This window comes from Mirounga angustirostris, unplaced genomic scaffold (assembly GCF_029215605.1).
Source record: "Mirounga angustirostris isolate CCGP_5_RB_7025 unplaced genomic scaffold, mMirAng1.0.hap1 SCAF_5, whole genome shotgun sequence".
NCBI classification, from domain to species: domain Eukaryota; kingdom Metazoa; phylum Chordata; class Mammalia; order Carnivora; family Phocidae; genus Mirounga; species Mirounga angustirostris.
The window spans coordinates 99,643,479-99,661,305 of NW_026991713.1; the positions used below are offsets into that span (position 1 = coordinate 99,643,479).

At 56.4% G+C, this 17,827-nt stretch overlaps 1 protein-coding gene across 7 annotated transcripts in view; it reads right to left on the reverse strand.

The window, feature by feature from the left end:
• TSPAN9 (tetraspanin 9) overlaps window positions 1-17,827 on the reverse strand; it is a 194,038-nt gene that overhangs the window by 4,136 nt on the left and 172,075 nt on the right. For all 7 annotated transcript variants that reach the window (XM_045874046.3, XM_045874047.3, XM_045874043.3 and 4 more), the window contains 5 exons: window positions 3,077-3,268; window positions 2,607-2,681; window positions 2,147-2,248; window positions 1,392-1,523; window positions 1,039-1,122 (listed from right to left, as the gene is read on the reverse strand). In XM_045874046.3, the coding sequence (XP_045730002.1) occupies window positions 1,039-1,122; window positions 1,392-1,523; window positions 2,147-2,248; window positions 2,607-2,681; window positions 3,077-3,268 (585 nt within the window). The remainder of the gene's footprint in view (window positions 1-1,038; window positions 1,123-1,391; window positions 1,524-2,146; window positions 2,249-2,606; window positions 2,682-3,076; window positions 3,269-17,827) is intronic.

The following is a 17,827-nucleotide window of genomic DNA, read 5'->3' on the forward strand; positions in this document are numbered from 1 at the left end:
GTAACTGGAGGGGACCCTGGCCGGTTCTGGTCCAGGCCTCAACGTGGAATGCAGTCTGGCCCCCATGTGCACATCTCCCATTAGAGCTCTGCCGAAATGACAGCGGGCTCGTCTGCTGAGCCTGAAAGCTCGCAAAGACTTCGGACATGGTCAGACCCGTGGGACCAAGGGGTTGGGGCAAGAAAGATCACTTGATGCAGGATGTCAGCCACCTTGTCATGGACCGGCCAGCCAAGTTCGAGGGCTCCGAGGGGAATCAGGCACTGGAGACTCCTGCTCGGAGGAGCCATACATGAGTGGACAAAGGAGAGAGCCCAGGAAGTGCTCGCCCCAGAAAGGTCAGGAAGGGAGGCAGGGATTCCTTCCTTGTCCCTCTCCAGCATCCAGGTGAGAGCCTGCACAGCACGGCTGCTCACTGAGCGCTTGCTAAGGATGCTAACACTTGTGGAGCTCTCCCCAGCCGCCCGGTCCTGCTCCACACCCTGGACACGGCCGGAGCTCACTTGATGCTAAGACGTGGCATGGGGATCGTGCCCATTATACTGATGTGGAAATTAAGGCATAGAAGCTAGGCAGCCTGCGCAGCTCACATACACGTCATAGGCGACGCGGCTGGCCAGCCGCCCGCGGAGCACGAGCCTGTGCACAGGCGTGTTACCCGGGGACTCAGCTTTCATTCAGCTCAGTCCCAAGGTAAGTGTCCCTGGGAAGGCGGGCAGGCGTGTTCTCCAGCAAACCCACCCGGGGACTCGTGCAATGCCGGCACCGGGCCCAAGGCTCGGAGGGAATGCCGGGAAAGCCGGGCCCTACTGTGCCTGCCGGGCTGGGACAGGCACTGAAAGAGAAAGTCTTGGGGCAGAGCGGAGCGGGAATGCATGTGGGCTGCCTGGGTCAGCTGGGGGGGGTGTCTGTGTGCGTCTGTGTGCATCTGTGTGTGTGTCTGTGTGTGCGTATGTCTGTGTGTGTGTGCGTCTGTGTGTCTGTGTCTGTGCGCATGCGTGCATCTCAGCTCCAGCCGGGGAGCCGCAAGGCTCTCACCTGCATGATAAGGATGCACATCCCCACGGTGCCAAGCACGTGCTTGTTGTCATCAAACCACATCTTCACCTTCTCGTAGCAGCCCTGGGGAGCGGCGACCCCAGGTTAGAGCAGTGGCAGGACGGAGAGCGCCCCCTCCTGCCCAGCCACCACCTCACTTCCCCACCTGTCCCCGCCCCCCCCACCCCTCGCCCCCAGGGTTCGGCCTACGAGGCCCCACTGCACAGCCTCAGAGCCCCATTCAACCGTGGGTCCACCCCACCGCCCCTCCCCTGCAGGTGTCCTGGTGCCACACCGTCCCCCCCCCACAGGCTTCTGGGAGGCGGCCCGGGAGCAGCCGCGTCCAGCCTCACCGTTCTCCACAGAGGGGTGGTGGTGTTGTGCCCACAGCCCTGGGAGTTCTCCACACAGCAGCGGTCGGGCACCGTGTTCTCCCCCAGCACCGGGTACCAGTCCGTGGGGCCGGTGACGCCGCAGCAGCGCATCTGCAGGTGCCAGCCCACAGGGTCAGACACCCGCAGCCCGCGGTCCTCCGGGCCTTCCCCGCCCAGACCAACCCGGCCCCACGAACTGCCTCCCTGCGTGTCAGCGAAGGAGACAAGGGCCTCCTTCTGGCCCCTTCTTTGGGCCTCATCTGGACCCAGACGAGGAGCCACAGCCCCTCCCTGGAGGCCGGAGCGCAGAGAAGGTAACGCCCACCTGCCTCTCTGAGCTGGGCACCGGGCCCCAGGCAGGAGCGCTCAGCCCTCTGCTCACTCACCACCCCGCCCACTCTGCTTTGGGGACCGTCCCAAGCCGGCTGCCCCCCTCCCCAGGGCTTGACATGGGGCCTCTGGGTGGCACAGACTTGTTTTCCTCTTGGAACTGGGGCCTCCTTGCCTGAGCCACGATCAGGGAGGCAACCCTGTTGCTACAGTAAAGATGATCTGTCCTTCCTAGTTCCCTGTACCCATTTAAGGCACTCGGTCCTGTGTCCAGATCCTGCTCACCTGCCTCCACTCCCCTGCTGTCCCTCTCCAGAGGCATCCCCTGTATGATGTGCCACCCAGCAGCCCTCCCGGCCCCCTGGGCAGAGTCTGAGTCCCCCCGCCCCCCACCAGCCCTTCACCTCGGCCTGGATGATGTTCCAGGCGTTCTTCAGCCCCACGTTGTTCTCTGTGTTGTACAGCAGCAGGCCCTCTTTCAGGTCCTTCCTGGCGTTCTCATTCACCTGTCAGGTTGAGCGCAGACACCTGAATCCCTCTTCCAAGGGGTCAGCACAACTATGCTTGAATACTCCCAGTGATGGGGAGCTCACTAATGCCAGAGGCAGTCCATTGCCCCCGTGGGTGATTTAGAGGATTCTATTTCCCAAGACTACACAGGTAATAAGCCCCCCACCGTGCCCCGCAAACTCACCTTCCCCACGCTGCCTCCACCAAAACCTTTCATCCCGGCCTCTCCTGGCTCCCCTGTTTCCATTCTCCTTCCTGCCCTCTTCAGAGATCCTCCCTGCCAGTGCTTCTCGGGCTGGCCCTGCCCCAACCCCAGTGACACTCCATATGCCCCCTCCAGCTCATAAGGCTCACCTTGTCCATGTAGACAAAGAAGAGGATAAGCAAGATCAGCTCTGCTAGGAGGATGATCAACAGGACGATGAAAAACTGGAAAGAGAAAGCCTAGATGTAGGCACATGGTAGTGGTCATGGCCAGGAATGGGGTGCACACAAGGATGGCAGGGGGGCGGGGGAAAAGTGGCACCTAGACAGGGCTTCCCAGGTAAGGGAGAGGCCAGCTACTTCTGAGGAATCCCCAGAGAGTAAGGGACGGAGATACAGGAGACAGCCAATCAAGGAGTGGGAGAGACAACTAGGGCAGGGATACCCCATCATGAGGATGAGGGGTGTGGTCAGGCAAAGAACATTCTACAAACAATTTCCCTGGGCTCAGGCTGGGCATCCAGGAGGCTGATGGTCGTCCCAGGCCTTGCCTGTCTCAGTGGCCCAAATGCAGGGAAACAGAGCTCGGGGGGGCTGGGGGGATATGGGGTCCAACTTACACTGAGGAGGAGGCACTTGTTTTCCTTGATGGCCCCCAGGCAGCCGAGGAAGCCCGTCACCATGACAATGGTGCCGATGGCGATGACTAGGTTGGCTGCAGACAGCGAGGGGAAGCTGGGGGAGAAGGTGGCAAAGTTGCCTTGGGACACGGATAGCCAAATGCCCACTCCAAGCAGCCCACAGCCACAGAGCTGGAGAGAAAGGAAAGCCGTTAGATCAGCACTGCTTCTGAGCTCATCTCCACGGCTCCTGAAGGCTGCATGGCCCTACCGCCCACTCTGCGACTGGGAAAGGGGGGGATGGGGCTACAGGTCAGATAGGGCCATGGGCCCACACCATGTCGGCTGTGTGACCTAGACAAACCCTCAGGCTCTCCATGCCTCAGTTGCCCCATCTGGCAAATGGCATTATACTAGCTTCACAAACCTCCTACGGTCGCTCTGAGCATCCAATCTTAAAAGACACAGGCAGAACCCTGTAACAGCTACAGAAGGTCCCAGACCCACATGGGTGGTGGCAGTTCTTCCCCTTGTCAGTGGAGAGGCCCCAGCATTCAGGAAGGAGTCCGGCAGGAGGGCACAGTGGACAGCGAAAGTGAGTAAGGACTTGTCTCGGGGGCTGGGAAGAATCTCAGAGCCAGACCCTCGGGGGCCTGTGTCCCGCTGCCCTGCCCACATGCCCGTGCTCTCCGGAGCCCGGAGAACAAGTTTCCCACAGATGGGGGAGAAGGAAACTCGCGAATCCATCACTGCCTTGGCCACCCGTCCATGTGAGCCAGCAGCCAGCGCTCCGGGCCCGAAAACCGACTCTCCGCCACGGCGCCCCCGGGGCTGCAGCGCCCCCGGCTTCACCTGGGGACGCTCCACTTTCGTTGGCTGCGCGTCTGCACAGCTGCCTTGTTTTATGCTCCATACAGTCGACACTCCCCCCCACCCCGTCCCTCCAGCAGCTCCGAGGAAGTATACGGAGTCTGTATGCAGAGTCTGCGGGGCCAATCCATCAGTCAGCCGATATTTACTGAGTACCTGCAGCCTGCAGTGTCCCGGGCCAAAAGAGCCACAACCTCTTCAGCGACCTGCCTTCTTGGGACCTCCGCTCTGGCTGGACGGGAGCAATGAAAAAGCAGCATCGACCCCACGCCCAGTGCCAAATAAATAGTACAGGAGTTGCGAGGAGCCAACCACTGTCCTGGCCTGTGATGTCCTTTGGAGGAGGCAGTCAGTGCCCAAAGGACAGGTGGATTTGGGGCAGGGGGGCGGACAAGAACATTCCAGGCAGGGCGAAAGCAGACACACAAGGCCTTGGCGGGGCACAGACATGGATCTGACACCCGGTTCCAGCTTTTCCCGGTGGTGTGACCTTGCAAACTCCTTGTATGCCCAATGAGAATAATATCGCCTGCCTTCTGGATTGCTGGGAGAATTTAAATGGAAGAAAGCATGGGAAGTGGGTGGCCAGCACCAGGTGCTGGTCTCGGAAAGGCATTGACTGAGCAGCTCCTAGGTGCCAGGAACTGTGCTGTGACCCCAGGTATCGAGCACACCCCTGCTCTCGAGCTGCTCTAGCTCCAGAGAGGAGACCCCGAAGGACCAGCGAAGACAAGGCGGCCCACGAGTAGGCAGAGAGCAGTTCTCACGTGCGTGCAGGGAAGGTCAGGGGGAGAGGCTGCCCGAGGAGGTGGCATTTTCTTCCCTCATTCAGTCCACACACCCAAAGTGAGCCCCCCATTTAGTAAGTGCCAGGGCCTGTTCTGAGTGCTGGGGGGGCGCGGGGGAGGTGAGCAGCACAGGCAAACCACCCCTCCCTCCATGAACAGGCTATTCTTATAGGGGACATAATGTTCCATAAGCAAACAAGTAGCACAATTTCAGGTGATGGCATGTGCCATGAAGAAAAATAAGGACGGCAAGGAGTTAGAAAGTATCGGGGCACAGGGTAGTCACAGAAGGCCTCTAAGAAAGGTGGCATTTAAGTAAGGACCCAAATGAAGAGGGGAAGTGGTGGAAGAATGTTCTAGATAGAGGTAACAGCATGTGCAAAAGCCCTGAGGTGGGAAAGAGGCTGGCCAACCCCGGGACAAGCAAGCTGCCCGTGTGCTGCAACAGAGTGAAGGAGGTGACACGTGGTAGGGGACCAGGAGGTGGGGTGGCAGGAGACAGATGGGACAAGATCTTGCAGGCATCAGTAAAGACAAGGTGGGGGTGTTCTTAGCGTGCTGGGAAGCCCCTAGGGCTGGAGAGTGACATGATGTATGTTTCCAATAGATCACTCTGGCTGATGTTCAGAGACGGCCCCCAGAGGGCAATGGGGAAAGCCGGCAGAGCAACTGGGAGGCCACAGCAGGGATCAGGCACCAGCTGGTGGTGACCTTCACCAGGCAGCTCTGGAGGACCGGTGAGCAGCAGAACAACGAGGTCTATTTGTAAGGCAGGCTTGACAGGACTTGCTGGGCTTTAAAAGACGAGGAGATTTTCATAGATGAGGAACCAGAAAGGTGATCCAGGCTGTGCATGACAAAAGAAGTGGGCGTATTCCCATGCATTACTAAAGCAGAGATTGTTCAAGCAGCTGGGGAGGAGTGGGAATAAGTGGAGCCGCTTCCTGGGTTGCCCACGCCGTGGAGTGGTCCTGTGCCCCCGTACCTGGGAGCAGTCCCAGTGGAACTACGTCAAGGCTCCCAAGGTATGGGCACACTTGGCCGAGAGCATCCACCCAATCAGTGGGCATCCACCGAGCTTTGCAGGGGGAATGGGTGCCACCACCCCCGTAACCACTAGGTGGCGCTCCAGGCCGGGTCAGAAGTTCCGAAACTTCCATCCAACTTCTCATACTGAGTTTTTTCAATCTGGTCAGTTTCTATACTGCCGTCTCAATTTTTCTTTCATTAATCATACCACGGAAATTCATGATCTTCATGCTGAAGATTTATGGCCCTAAAAGCCAGAGCCTGCAATGATTGAGAGGAAACCCCAAGGCTGCCAGGTCACTCCTTGCAGATAGAGAAGCCTGATAAAGACACCTGGCTTTGGGACCCCCAGAGCGGCAGGATGCCCCTACCACCCTGCGGTGGGGACCCTGGGGCCCCCAGGACCCTCCCTGGGCCTGGGAAAATTCTCACAGCACACCTTTCCCCGGAAACCAGTTCCCACAGGGAGTGAGTGGGTCCAGCAGGGGCCCTTCTGTACCTCCGTTCTCCATCTCCCTCCCAGGGAGAACTGCCATGAAGTCCAAGAGCCTCTATACGGGAAAACCTCAACAGCTCAGAAACTCCCAGGACCTGGTCATCTCTCTTAAAATGGTTCTCTGACTTCACGCTCCACATTCTTTGACTTGGTCTGCAGGCTTCCCAAAGCCCTGCCCAGGAGCCTCCTTCCAGGAGAAGGGCTTGTCGCTCTGGCCCCATTCCTGCACCCTCTCACTCCCTGTCTGAGCTCCCACCACATCCCGGGCTAGATCCCAGGTGAGACCCGCTGCCTACAGCTGGGGCAGTCCCCACACACTGCCTGTACTTAAGTCCTGGGGTGTAGGGGGTGTCACACACGATGTCTGCTGAGTGAATGTCGCCCCTGCAGTGCAACTCGGGGGGGGGCCTCCTGCACACCCCACTGCCACTCTTCCATACCGTCTGGGCTCTCCTACTGAGATGAAGCCCCTGCTCCCCTCTCAGACCCACGAGCAGAGCCTCTAGGCAGGAAGAAAACCTAAACAATCAGGCCCTAAGTTCACAGATAAGGACAGCAAGAGGAGACAGGCAGCCGTCCCACTGCCAGGCTGGGCCCACACCTGGATTCCTGGCCTTGGGTGCGAGGCCTCTCCCATACCCTCCCTCTAGGAGACCATTAAGTGCATACTGAGCCTGGGCCGACAGGTGGAAGGTGCTCTTGGCCCCTGCCTCACGCCCAGGTCCCAACCACGCTCTCCTTCCTGCCTCTGGCCTGTTTCTCAGCCCAGCCTGCACAGAGCTGCCTGAATCCTTTTTCCAAAACACTGCTTTCATCATGCTGCTCCCCTGTGAGACCTTACAATTCGTTAGCTCTCTGACGCCCAATTTCTTTTAAATGTAGGCTTTGGGCTAGAGAATTTCTCAAGTCCCTGCCAGCACGGGCTTAGCCAAGCCTGAGACACAGTGCTGTCACATCCCTGCCCGGTGGTTCTCAGCCCAGAGCGATTTTGCTCCTCTGGGGACATCTGGCAATGTCTGGGGACATTTTTGCTTCTCACAACTTGGAGTAGGGAGCTCCTACTGACATCTGAGTGAGTAGAGGCCAGGGTTACTGCCAAACAACCTACAATGCACAGGACAATCCCTCACCACAAAGAACTACGCAGCCCCAAATTTGGAGAGAAGTCAAGAAACCCTGCCCTAGCCCCATCCCCATGCCAGGCGTCCACCCTCTGGCTATTGCCTCAAGAAGACAGCCATCACAGAAAGAACCTGGTGTGTTCCCTCCAGGGCTGGAGCAGCATCCCAATTCTGAGAGGGACAATAAACCATAAGAGGAGTGAAGAGCTAAAAGACTCCATCCATCTGGGGAGCTGGTGAGAACCGGGGCAGGAGCAGGGAAGAGGCCGTTGTCTGGTGCATGGCACCGGGCAGGAGGGAGGAGCTGACGGCAGAACAGGTTAGCTGGGCAGGAGGGCAAGCAGACAGGAAGCAGACCTCTGAAACCAGAGCACAGGGCTGGGGAGGGTGGGGCAGGAACAGGGGAAGGAGAGCAGCCCCCTGCGGAACGTGCCCCACACAGGAAGGAGACAAGGCTGCGGTGGGACAGCCAGAGCTCAGTGCCAGAGAACTTAGCTGGTGGCCTTTGGGAAAATTTCCTTCCAAAACCAGAGGGCTGTCTCAGCTGAGAGGACCGAGCCACAGTCAAACCCAAGGCAGGAAGAGACTCTGGGGTGAGGCAGGGTGACTCAGGGAACCAGGATCTGGCCAAGGTTAGCACCGACTGACCCGAGGTCACCAGCCAACATGGTGCAGTCCAGGCCTGGTTAGCACCTCTCCAGCCGGCGAGGCCCAGCAACTGTCCTGACTACCGAGCTTTCCTGCTCCCTACCGCTGCCCCAACTGAGGACATCTCTAAGTGTTTTCAATTCCACGCCCCATGTAAATCCACATCCAAATGTGAGAAAACAAATTCCTACCCTTGCATTTGCCCGAGGCCTTGATCTCCATGAGGGCAGGGAGTCTATTTGGGTCTATTTAGTTCATTGCTAAATCCCCAAAGCCTAGAACAGTACCTCATCCCTGGCAATGGCTTTGGGTGTCCCTCCTACAGGGCTCTCCTGTGCAGGCCCTTAGCTGACTGCAGGGAAGAGAAGGTTCAGGCCCTTGCCAAGGGCCATCCCAGGACCTTCCTCATCACGGTTGGGCCCATCCACCAGAGGCACACCAGGCAAACTGACGCCTAGCCAGGCTGTGGCCACAGAGTGATCAAGCACCCCAGGCTCACCTCATTTATGTAATTAGCCAAATATCCTCCATGGCATTTTTCCTCCTCTTTAGTTTGAATCCTATTGATTTGTAGTTTTAATATATGTTTCTGTCTTATGTCCTTATGTATTTTTCACGGGGGCATCCCATTTCTCTGGGGGTGAGTCCCATAATTTCCCCTTCAAACCAAACTCCCTTCTGAGCTTCTACCCCTGACTTAGTGCAGCGGACAGCCACTCCCTGCATCCCCTCACGGCTGCCAATAGTCTGTCCCCCATACAGGGGTGGCATTCCCTGAGGAATGCCACCTCCTGTGCCTGGGCTGAGCCCCGGGCAGCACATGAGGGACCTGCCAAGCCTTCTGTGTAGACTTGTCACCCACCCCCACTAAAACACCAGCTTCCGGGGCCAGGTTCACGCTCATCCATTCCTTTTCCATGGGAGGACCCAGAACACGCCTGGGCTACTACATCAACATTTGCTCCATGGACAGATGGATGGACGGATGGGTAGAAAGGGGTGGGAGGGCCTGAGCAGGCCACAGCCTGGGAACAGGACCAGACCCAGACACACAAACCCACCTGAATAAAAAAAACCCCATTACCCCCCTCATCCCTACTCCTAGTACCCGCAAGAGCCCCAAGTTACTCCCAAATCACCCCCCTTAGCCCCTCGTTTGCCTGTGTAAGTTGCCTGCTCATCTGCCCCACTTCCCCTCAGAGCCCTCAGGCTGTTTTAATCCCTGTGGCCTCATGTGTCTCTGCAGAGCCCCCCAACTCGGCCCCTGCACCCCACCAGCCTCAGCCCCTCTGCTTTGCAGGAGCTTTTCAAACACTAAGTCTCAGCACTCCCCAGTGCTCTCTATGAGCCACGGCCAAGTGCAGCATTTAATGGCATTTAATAAATTAGTGGATGTGGAGAATAAAAAAGAAAACCAAAACGACTTTAATTTCACAGCCCGACATGCAGCTAGTAATGGTCCAGTCTGGCCCTGGGAGAAGCCAGCCTGCCAAGAACTTCATCCCAGGGAAAAGGGACAATACATCAGCACCAGCAGTGGGTCGGCTATTTTGTATTGCAGACACCCCTTGCTTCCAAGGGACCCTGCAGCTCATTCAGTGTCACAGCCATAAATGGGGGGGGGGGGGGTGAGGGAGCTAGACAATGTCTTTGCCGAAGTCACCCTGCAGGCAGGAAGATCAGAGCACAGAGGGGAGGTGGTCACTGGGTGAGAAGTCTCCTTGTGAGGCTGTCCCTGGCCCCAGGCAGACCAGTCCCCACTTGCGCACCCAGGGTCCCAGCACTCAGCATCCGTCCATACCCACCATCCCACCTTTGCACAATTCGGGCTCATCAAGAATTCTTTCTTAGTAACTCAAGAATGCACTTCCCTGTGGCTGACACACATATCCCAGTTTTGCCCGAGCAGCCCACCAAACACAAGTGTGGCAGGCTTTTAAATATATGCAGGTCTGTATCTACCATGCTTTCCCAAGTTTTCTTCTGGTCTATTCCACAGCTTTTACACCTTTGTCTCATCCCTGTCCCACACTCGCACTTAGATTCCAGCGATGGAGGGGACAGCGCAGAGTACAAAGATAACCCTCTCACCTCCTATACTCTGAGCTCTATACTTCTAGTAATCCAGCCGCAGACCTCCTGGCTTGGCGGGCAGCCCCCCATGGTTTTGGCTCGAACTGAGCTTGTGCATAATTTAAAGTGAAACAGCATGACTCCTCAGTCATTCTTTTTTTGACCCCACACTTTCTCTCAAAGCCTCCAATTTCTTTACAACTTCACCTCGCAGCCCCATATCACCAGCTTACATAGGTGACAGGGAGATCACACCCATATTTCTGAGCTGAATTTTCCTCCAAATAAACATTACATAAAGCATTTGCATATCTAAAACCCAGTTACATTTTGATTATTGCAGAATGAGGTTATTTTCTCAGATGGTTCTAGGAGAGAGCATTTAAACATGGCTAAACTTCAGGGATGCTGTGTCTGGTTGCTGCAAGACTTGGAGGTTCACAGAGCTCTTAAATTATGTTTCAAGAGTCCACTTCTCTCCAGCGAGCTTTGCAGAGACACGGAGACCACAGTAACCCCCTCTCCAACACACCAGAACCCCCTGTCCATTGAGAGTGGGTCCTGTCACAATACCTCGTGTACCCTCAAATTCTAAGAAGTACGCGACATTCAAAGAGTCTGTGACGAGGGAAATCCCATTTGAGACTTTGAGGACAGCCCCTGTTGACAGTCTTGGCTGGGAATAAAGGTCCAGGCACCAGCAGCCCTGGCCCCCAGCTGGCTGCACAAAGGGCTTGGTGTTCTCTGACCCCAGGACGGGAGGAGGCCGGCTTTGCTGAGCACTGCCCATCTGTTTGGGCTTCCTGGCCTCAGCATAGAGGGCATCTGCCCTGCCCAGGGGCTCACTCAAACCAAGGCATCTACAGGACTCCAGGCTGACCCACCCCGGGGGCAGGGAGAGTCTGGGTCTGTCTCTGGGCTTCAAAGGCCAGGGCAGGGGTGCCGAGAGAGGGCCTAGTCCCTGATACGTCTGATGCCTGGAGAGTAAGGGGTGTCCATGCTGCGCTACCCTAATGCAGCCCCTTTACACTCTGGTCTTCTGCAACTACTCCTCCAACTGGGAGAAAGGCCTGCAGAACACCGTGGATCACGTGCGCCACCTCCACCTGCACCCCAGCCCCTGAGCCATCTGGAAGCCTCCAATCAGACCACAGGTCCCAGATCAACTTCCTCAGGTGCCAGCATCTTCCTACTTCTCAAGCTGAGCACGGGGTCGTTGGGGAGGAGAAGTGAAAAAGGAGGTAGAGACAAGCCCAGAACCGCCTAGGGGGGCCTGAAGTGGGCCAGAGGCTGCCGGAAGGAAGCCTGAGGAACAGCCCCCAGAAGGACCATAGAATGATGTGTGGCCAGGACGCCAAAGAGCATTGGATGACACAAAGTTCCTGCCAGACTTGTAAAGCAGGAGTGATCATTCACCAGTCCATAAACATCGATTCTCACCACCATCATGGTCCTTCCTGGGCCGGCCAAGCATGCAGAGGTGGGTGCTGGGGAGAAGGGACACACAGGAGCACTTACTAGCCCAGCGCTTCCCAAACTGACCCCTGCCATCCCACTCCCTCTGGGCAGCGGGAGGCTGGAGGCCCTGACTGCGAGATTCTTCTCAGGGACGTGGACAGAGGACGCCCAGGAGAGCACACAGCTGCTTCATGTCCCTCTTTGGGGACACATGAGAGGAAGTAGGCTAAAATGCTGAAGGGACAGGGGGCAGGCATGGGAAGGACCTCCCAAGAGGGAAGCTGACGGTCCTCTGCCCTGGCCCCTTCTAGAGGCTCTGTTCCCTGTTGGCACACTGCCCTTTGCGGGGACAGTGGGGAAGGGGGGGGCGATGACCCTTGGACATGTCTTTTCCCCGAACTCCAAAACTTGTCAATACTCAAGGGGAACAGCTTGGAGCCTGAGGCCACCCACACCCAGTAACATACTCAGGCAGGGTGCCAATGTTAGGAAGGAGTGCTGTCTCTGCTAGGGTGGGGGTCGTATGTGTAACTCTCCTTGCCTGCACCCCCAAGGCCACAACTGCCTGAGCCCCTGGGCCTGGGGCAGACCCATGTGGGGACACAGTTGGAGGCACAGCCTTCACTCCCAAGGTCGCTGTAAATTGGGAGGGAAGGTGCCGAGGACTCAGAAGAGCCTGTCAAAGGAGTCTGGAGAAAGGATTTTCCGATCACCAGCATATTTTTTCCTTCCTGCATTTGTTTTATTTTGTGCATCTGGGGAGAAAGGCACTTCTGACAGCAACAAAGCGTGGAGGAACGCTTGAAGCCACGGCTGCCATGGGAGGCAGGGATGGGCTTAGGAAACCAGCCTCCAAGGATCACAGTGACGCAGGCGGCCACCTGGGCTCTCGGAGAAGGCAGAACCACCAGCCTCCCGGATCTCAGGACAGTGGCCTCGGGGACAGCCACATGCTGTGCAGCTCCGGCAGGCCACCTGGCCTTTTGGGGACGATGCTCGGCTAAAGGACTCGGGGAGAGAAAGCAGTTCCCCAGCACTTGGGGACACAGAGAGGATGAATAGGATTATGCCTGCCGAGCACTTTGTGTTCCTTGGAATATAAATATCGTACAAGGTACTGTGCTATTATTCAAACTCCTTCGAAAATGCAGGGAAACCGGACAAGGAGCCCTTGAATGCCTATCACATCTTTCCGGCAAAGAGCTCAAATGAGACTATAACTCACCCTAGAGAATGGGCAAGGGGGTGGGGACCTCCTGTTTGAGGAGAGACACCCCCCCCAACCCCTGAGCGGTGAAGAGAAGTCACACAGTGGAAACATGTCCATGAGTGGTGTCTCTCATGCAATCACAAATGGACGCCCTTTTAATAATCGTCTACAGCTCAAGTTCAGCAAATAACACTCTATAATTACACGTACAGATATCAGGAAAGATCGTGGCTGACTACCAGGTCCATCTGTGGCCCCAGGACAGCCACCCACACACACTTCCGCTATAACCCTTGGACGGGGCCGACACATGACTGGTCTTCTCTCCAGGGATCCGATGCCCACGGCCTGATTATTTACACCGCCAGATGGGAGCCGTGTCCACCCATGCCAGGATTTGGCATTTCTGACATGCTTTGTGGGGGACATAGGCCGGTGACGGTCAGGTCCCTCTGCCAAAGATGGTCTCAGCAGCAACCTAAGTGACCCCCTGAGGCCCCTCCCCACCCTGTGCCGGGCTCTGCCCACGTCTTCGTCCCTGGCAGGACAGGAGACCACGGCCCATCCTACTACTCTTCCACACATGCACGCAATTCAGGGCACTCTGCTGAAAGCTGCATGTCCATGGTCTGGCCAGAGGAACCTGCCCAAGGTCACGGAGCTCACTGATGGTGGAGCCTGGCCTCACTCCTCGCCCCTGCCCCCACCGCCCTGCATTAACCCTTTGATGCCATGCTGCTGGGGACAGGAAAGCACAAGCACTCACCAGCACAGACCCGGCGCCAGCACAGTTCCGAGGGCTTTGCCTCTTCTGCCTCATTTAACCCTCTTGACCCAGTGGCGGGGGGCGGGGATGTTATTTTTGTCCTCCCCATTTTACAGATGAGAGAACAGAGGTGCAGAGAGGGTTAAGTGGTGAAGGAACCCAGGAAATCGGACTTCAGAAACCATGTTCTGACCTGCCATACCCCACTATGCAGACCTAGGTCATCCCAAATCAGCCAGAAAGGGTGTCCCCTAGACATGTCTTTATCTGGAGGAAGGAAGGCTGGCTGTGGTGTGGTGAGGTGTGCATGAGCAAGGCCCCGTGGCCTGGAAGCCTACTTGTGCTCTGGGGGGTCGGGGGGTAGGAAGAGAAAAGGCAGTGACGGTGGATGGTGGCAGTGGGGACAGGGTGGCGTCGAGGGTGACGACGATGACAATGATGATGAAGACAGGAACAGTACTGATGAGGACGCTAGCCTATACCGAGCCCATGTTACCTGCCAGGCACTGTGTCAAGCCCTCTCCACAAAAGCCATATGAGATGGTTACTATTATTTCCCTCCCCCTCCACTGTGCACAGGGAAAACTACAGATCGGAGATTACATATCCCGTCTACGCTCACACATGGAGCTGGCAGGCCTGGGATTTTCATCCAATTGGATGTAATTCCAAATCCTATGGCTGAAACCTCTCTGTGCCTCCTACAGACCTACGAAAAATCCAAGACCTCATTTGATTAAAACTTTTCGGCAACTTTCTAGGCCGATCTGAGTCGAGGGAGGTGGGAAGGGAGTACTGAAGAGTGCAGGGACCCAGGAAGAGAGTGAGTCCAGCGTGAGGGAGGGACGCGAGTGTGCCCTGGCTGGATGGAGCGGGGGCAGAGAAGGTGGGCGAGGACAGGGAGTGGGCGGAGGGGAAGACATGTCCCATCTGCAGGCAGGGGTGTGTGTATGGGGTGTACGTGGGTTGGGGCTGCCCAAGTGCAGCGAAGGTAATACACCTACACTGATTTCGCCCGAGTTATGAAAATTGTTGGCTTTACCTCTGCAAGAAGCAGCAAGAAGAAACAAAATAAACTAATTTGGAGCTCAACAGGCCCTCTGTTTGTGCCTGTATTTCCACAAAAGGGGAGATGGTGGAAATAGTCACAATCATCTGCCGTTTGTTTTCTAGAATGTTCTTTCACATACACGGTCTCACACACGCAGTTGCCACAGCCTCATGAGGAGGGGTCACCCCACTTTATAGATGAGCCCACGGGAGTCAAGCTCTCCTCTCATGCAGTGCCTGTAACCAACCTCTGTGGTAGGCAGAAGAGCGTCATCTGACCCACCAGGAAACCGAGCTTCAGAGCAACTCACGGAAGCAATTCGAAGACCATCCACTTTCTAGAAAGGACGAACAAGGAAGGCCTGACTGGTGACCTGTCCACAGAGCCTTCTGCCATCAGTCTCTCAGCAGGTGCCTTCAAAGTGTCTGCCCCAAGCCGGGAGCGTGCTGGCCACAGTGGCACATGAGCCAGAGATGGGGTCCCTAGCCCAGGAACACCCGAGCCAGCTGGACCAGCAAGTCTAGGTGACAGGAACCAGCCACGATGTAGGAATACTTGACCAGTGCTGAGTGTCTGGATCCGGGAAGGCTGTGCACAACTCTGGCCTTGGAACCACGGAGACTGGGTTCCAATTCCCAGCACCCTCATTCACCCTTGGGGGGTGATGGGAGAGTCTCAGAAAACAACTTTTCCAGTGCTGGTTTTTAAATGGGGGGATTTGTGGTACCTACCAACAAGAGTCATAGTTGGGATTAAATGAGATTCATGAAAATAAACTTCCTAGCATGGTGCCACGTACAAAGCTATAAACAGGAGTCGTTATTAGTATTTATGGGCCGCAGTCTTCATTCACCCCGGTTACAGAGACCAGGTGGGGCAGCTGTCAGCCAGGGGCCAGCGGTGGAGAGGTCCTGCCCTGGCTGGAGCCCCGCTGTCCCCAGCCCCCAGCCCACCCGGCCAGGCCTCGGCAGGCCCTCTTCCCCCGACACGCACAGCACGTCTGCCCAGACATGCTTTACTCACCCTGCCGTCCTCCCGCTCCCCAGCCACCCATCTCCGGGAGGCAGCTCGCTTTCCCGATTTGTGAGCTGCTTTCTTTTGGCAGGGAGCTGCTGCCGTCTGTGCTCTGGACCGTAAAACAAGTTTTCATCAATAAATTAAGATAAGCGGAAAGCCAGCTCTACAGGAGGCGGGCTGAGGCGGGCAGGCGGGCAGGCGAGAAGTCGCTCTGTGACCCAGAAGGGACCGAAGTAAATCCAAAGCAAGGCTAAGGCTCGCAGCCTCCTCTCCCTGGATCCCGAGGGCCCCATTTGACCCAGACTGCTCAGAGGGGGAGACACAGGAGGTCACCGTGCCTCTCTTGGGGCCCATTCCATCCTCGGGGTGGGTAAGCAAGTGTCAGTCACAAGTAATGCCAGGTTCTCAGCAACGCTCGCAGCCAAAATACTGATCCCATCACCACGTTAGACAAGCTAAAGCTAATCACACAGTGGCCGGCCATCGCTAACACAAGAGTCATCTCTAAAAGTAAAAACGTCATTCTCGTGGAGCTTCCCCACACCTCCGTGTGAACCGCCAGGCCCCCCAAACGCACTATGCACGTCTCTGCCTCCATGCCCTGCTCACAGCCTCGCTCCTACGTACAACCAGCTAGACTGGGTTCCTTTCCACCTTTCTTGATCCGACTGACGCCTCTCCTCCTCCTCCAGGCTGGCCAACCACCCCTCCCACCCCGACCACAACATTCTGGTTCGACTGACAACTCATCAGCCTTAGAACCTTCTCCCACCTTGCCAGTACTGACCTTTGCTGGGTGTATATTCCAGCCCTCGACGGCTGCGCGCAGGTGCCTCCCGTCACACCTCTCTGCGAGTTGCCCCGGCACCGAGCTCAGTGCTGGGCGCAGAGAGGTCCTCGTTTACCAACAGCCGGGTATCGGCTGAGGGAGCCCAAGTGAAGGAGGGCCGTGGGAACATGGAAGCAAGGCCAGTTTTCAGCTCAGCAACAGGAGCGCCTCCCCAACCCTGGGCGACAGCATACAACCCCCTTCCGTCCCGACACTTGTCAACAAGCCAAGCATATGGTGGGAGACAGGCCAGCTGTCTATCCACCAGCACACACGGAGAGGTGCGCGGCTCTGCATATGTTTCGGAGGCAATGGACAGGTAGGCCTTTAGACGAAGCTGTGTGGCGAGCCCGACGGGGTGCCACAGTGCACCAAACAGCCTTGAACCTCGGTGAGTGGATCTGTCCTCCCAGCCTCTCTTAGCTCCTCCACCCGTAAAACAAAAGGCTGAACTTAATAACATCCCAAATCCCTTCCAGCCCTAAGATCCTGGGACTTGACTTCTGCTCCATCCTCACTCTAGCTGTGAGTTAGGTAGGATGACCCAGTTAATCCACCCTCTGGGGGAAGAGGCCAAGGCATTTGGGGTTGCGGGACCTGCTCAGACACCGTGGGCCTGCATCCTGCCCCCCACCTCGGGAAGAGGGGCCCCACTTCTCTCGCAGAACGGAGCACAGAGGGAAAGTGCCAGGCCGTGAGCTGGGCCTGAGAAGTGCTGTGTCATTTACGCTTACCGCTTACCCCATGATCTAAACCCCCAGTTAAGGAAACGGGCAACACTAGGACAGACTTGCCGGGGTCCCCCCCTCGCCACGCCGTCAAGGATTCAGTCGGATGCCCATTCAGCACCCTGCCTTAGGAACGAGCCATGTACATACACTCAAACAGAGGGAAGAGATGGCAAAGTTTCAAACCACAGTGATGTTAAATCAAGACTGCTAATTATACCCCAACCTGGATATAAATCATAATCGATTACTTCTGAGCTCTGGCGCTTCCCATACCTGGAAGGAGCAGAGTAAAGTGAGGGCTTTGATCAAGTCTAGGCTTCGGGGAGGCCTCGCTCTAAAGCAAATCCCAAATCCCAGTGGGCCCTCCCTCCTCTCTCCCACCGCCCCCGCCCCCAACACACAGATAAGCACTCCCTTTACCAAGACAACCTGGAGGGGGCAAATGATGCCATTTTATAAAGAGCAAACAGAGGGAAAATAACCTACATGTTAAGCTGTGAGTTGGCAGGACGCTCTGAGAACAAAGTTTAGCGAATGGAACAGAAACATATTGACAATAGCAAAAAGAAACAATTACTACGCATTTTCATATGAGATCTCAAGGAATAAATTTGCTCTTGCTTTTGCTTATTCAACAGAAAAAAAAAGAGAGCAAGAGAGAGCA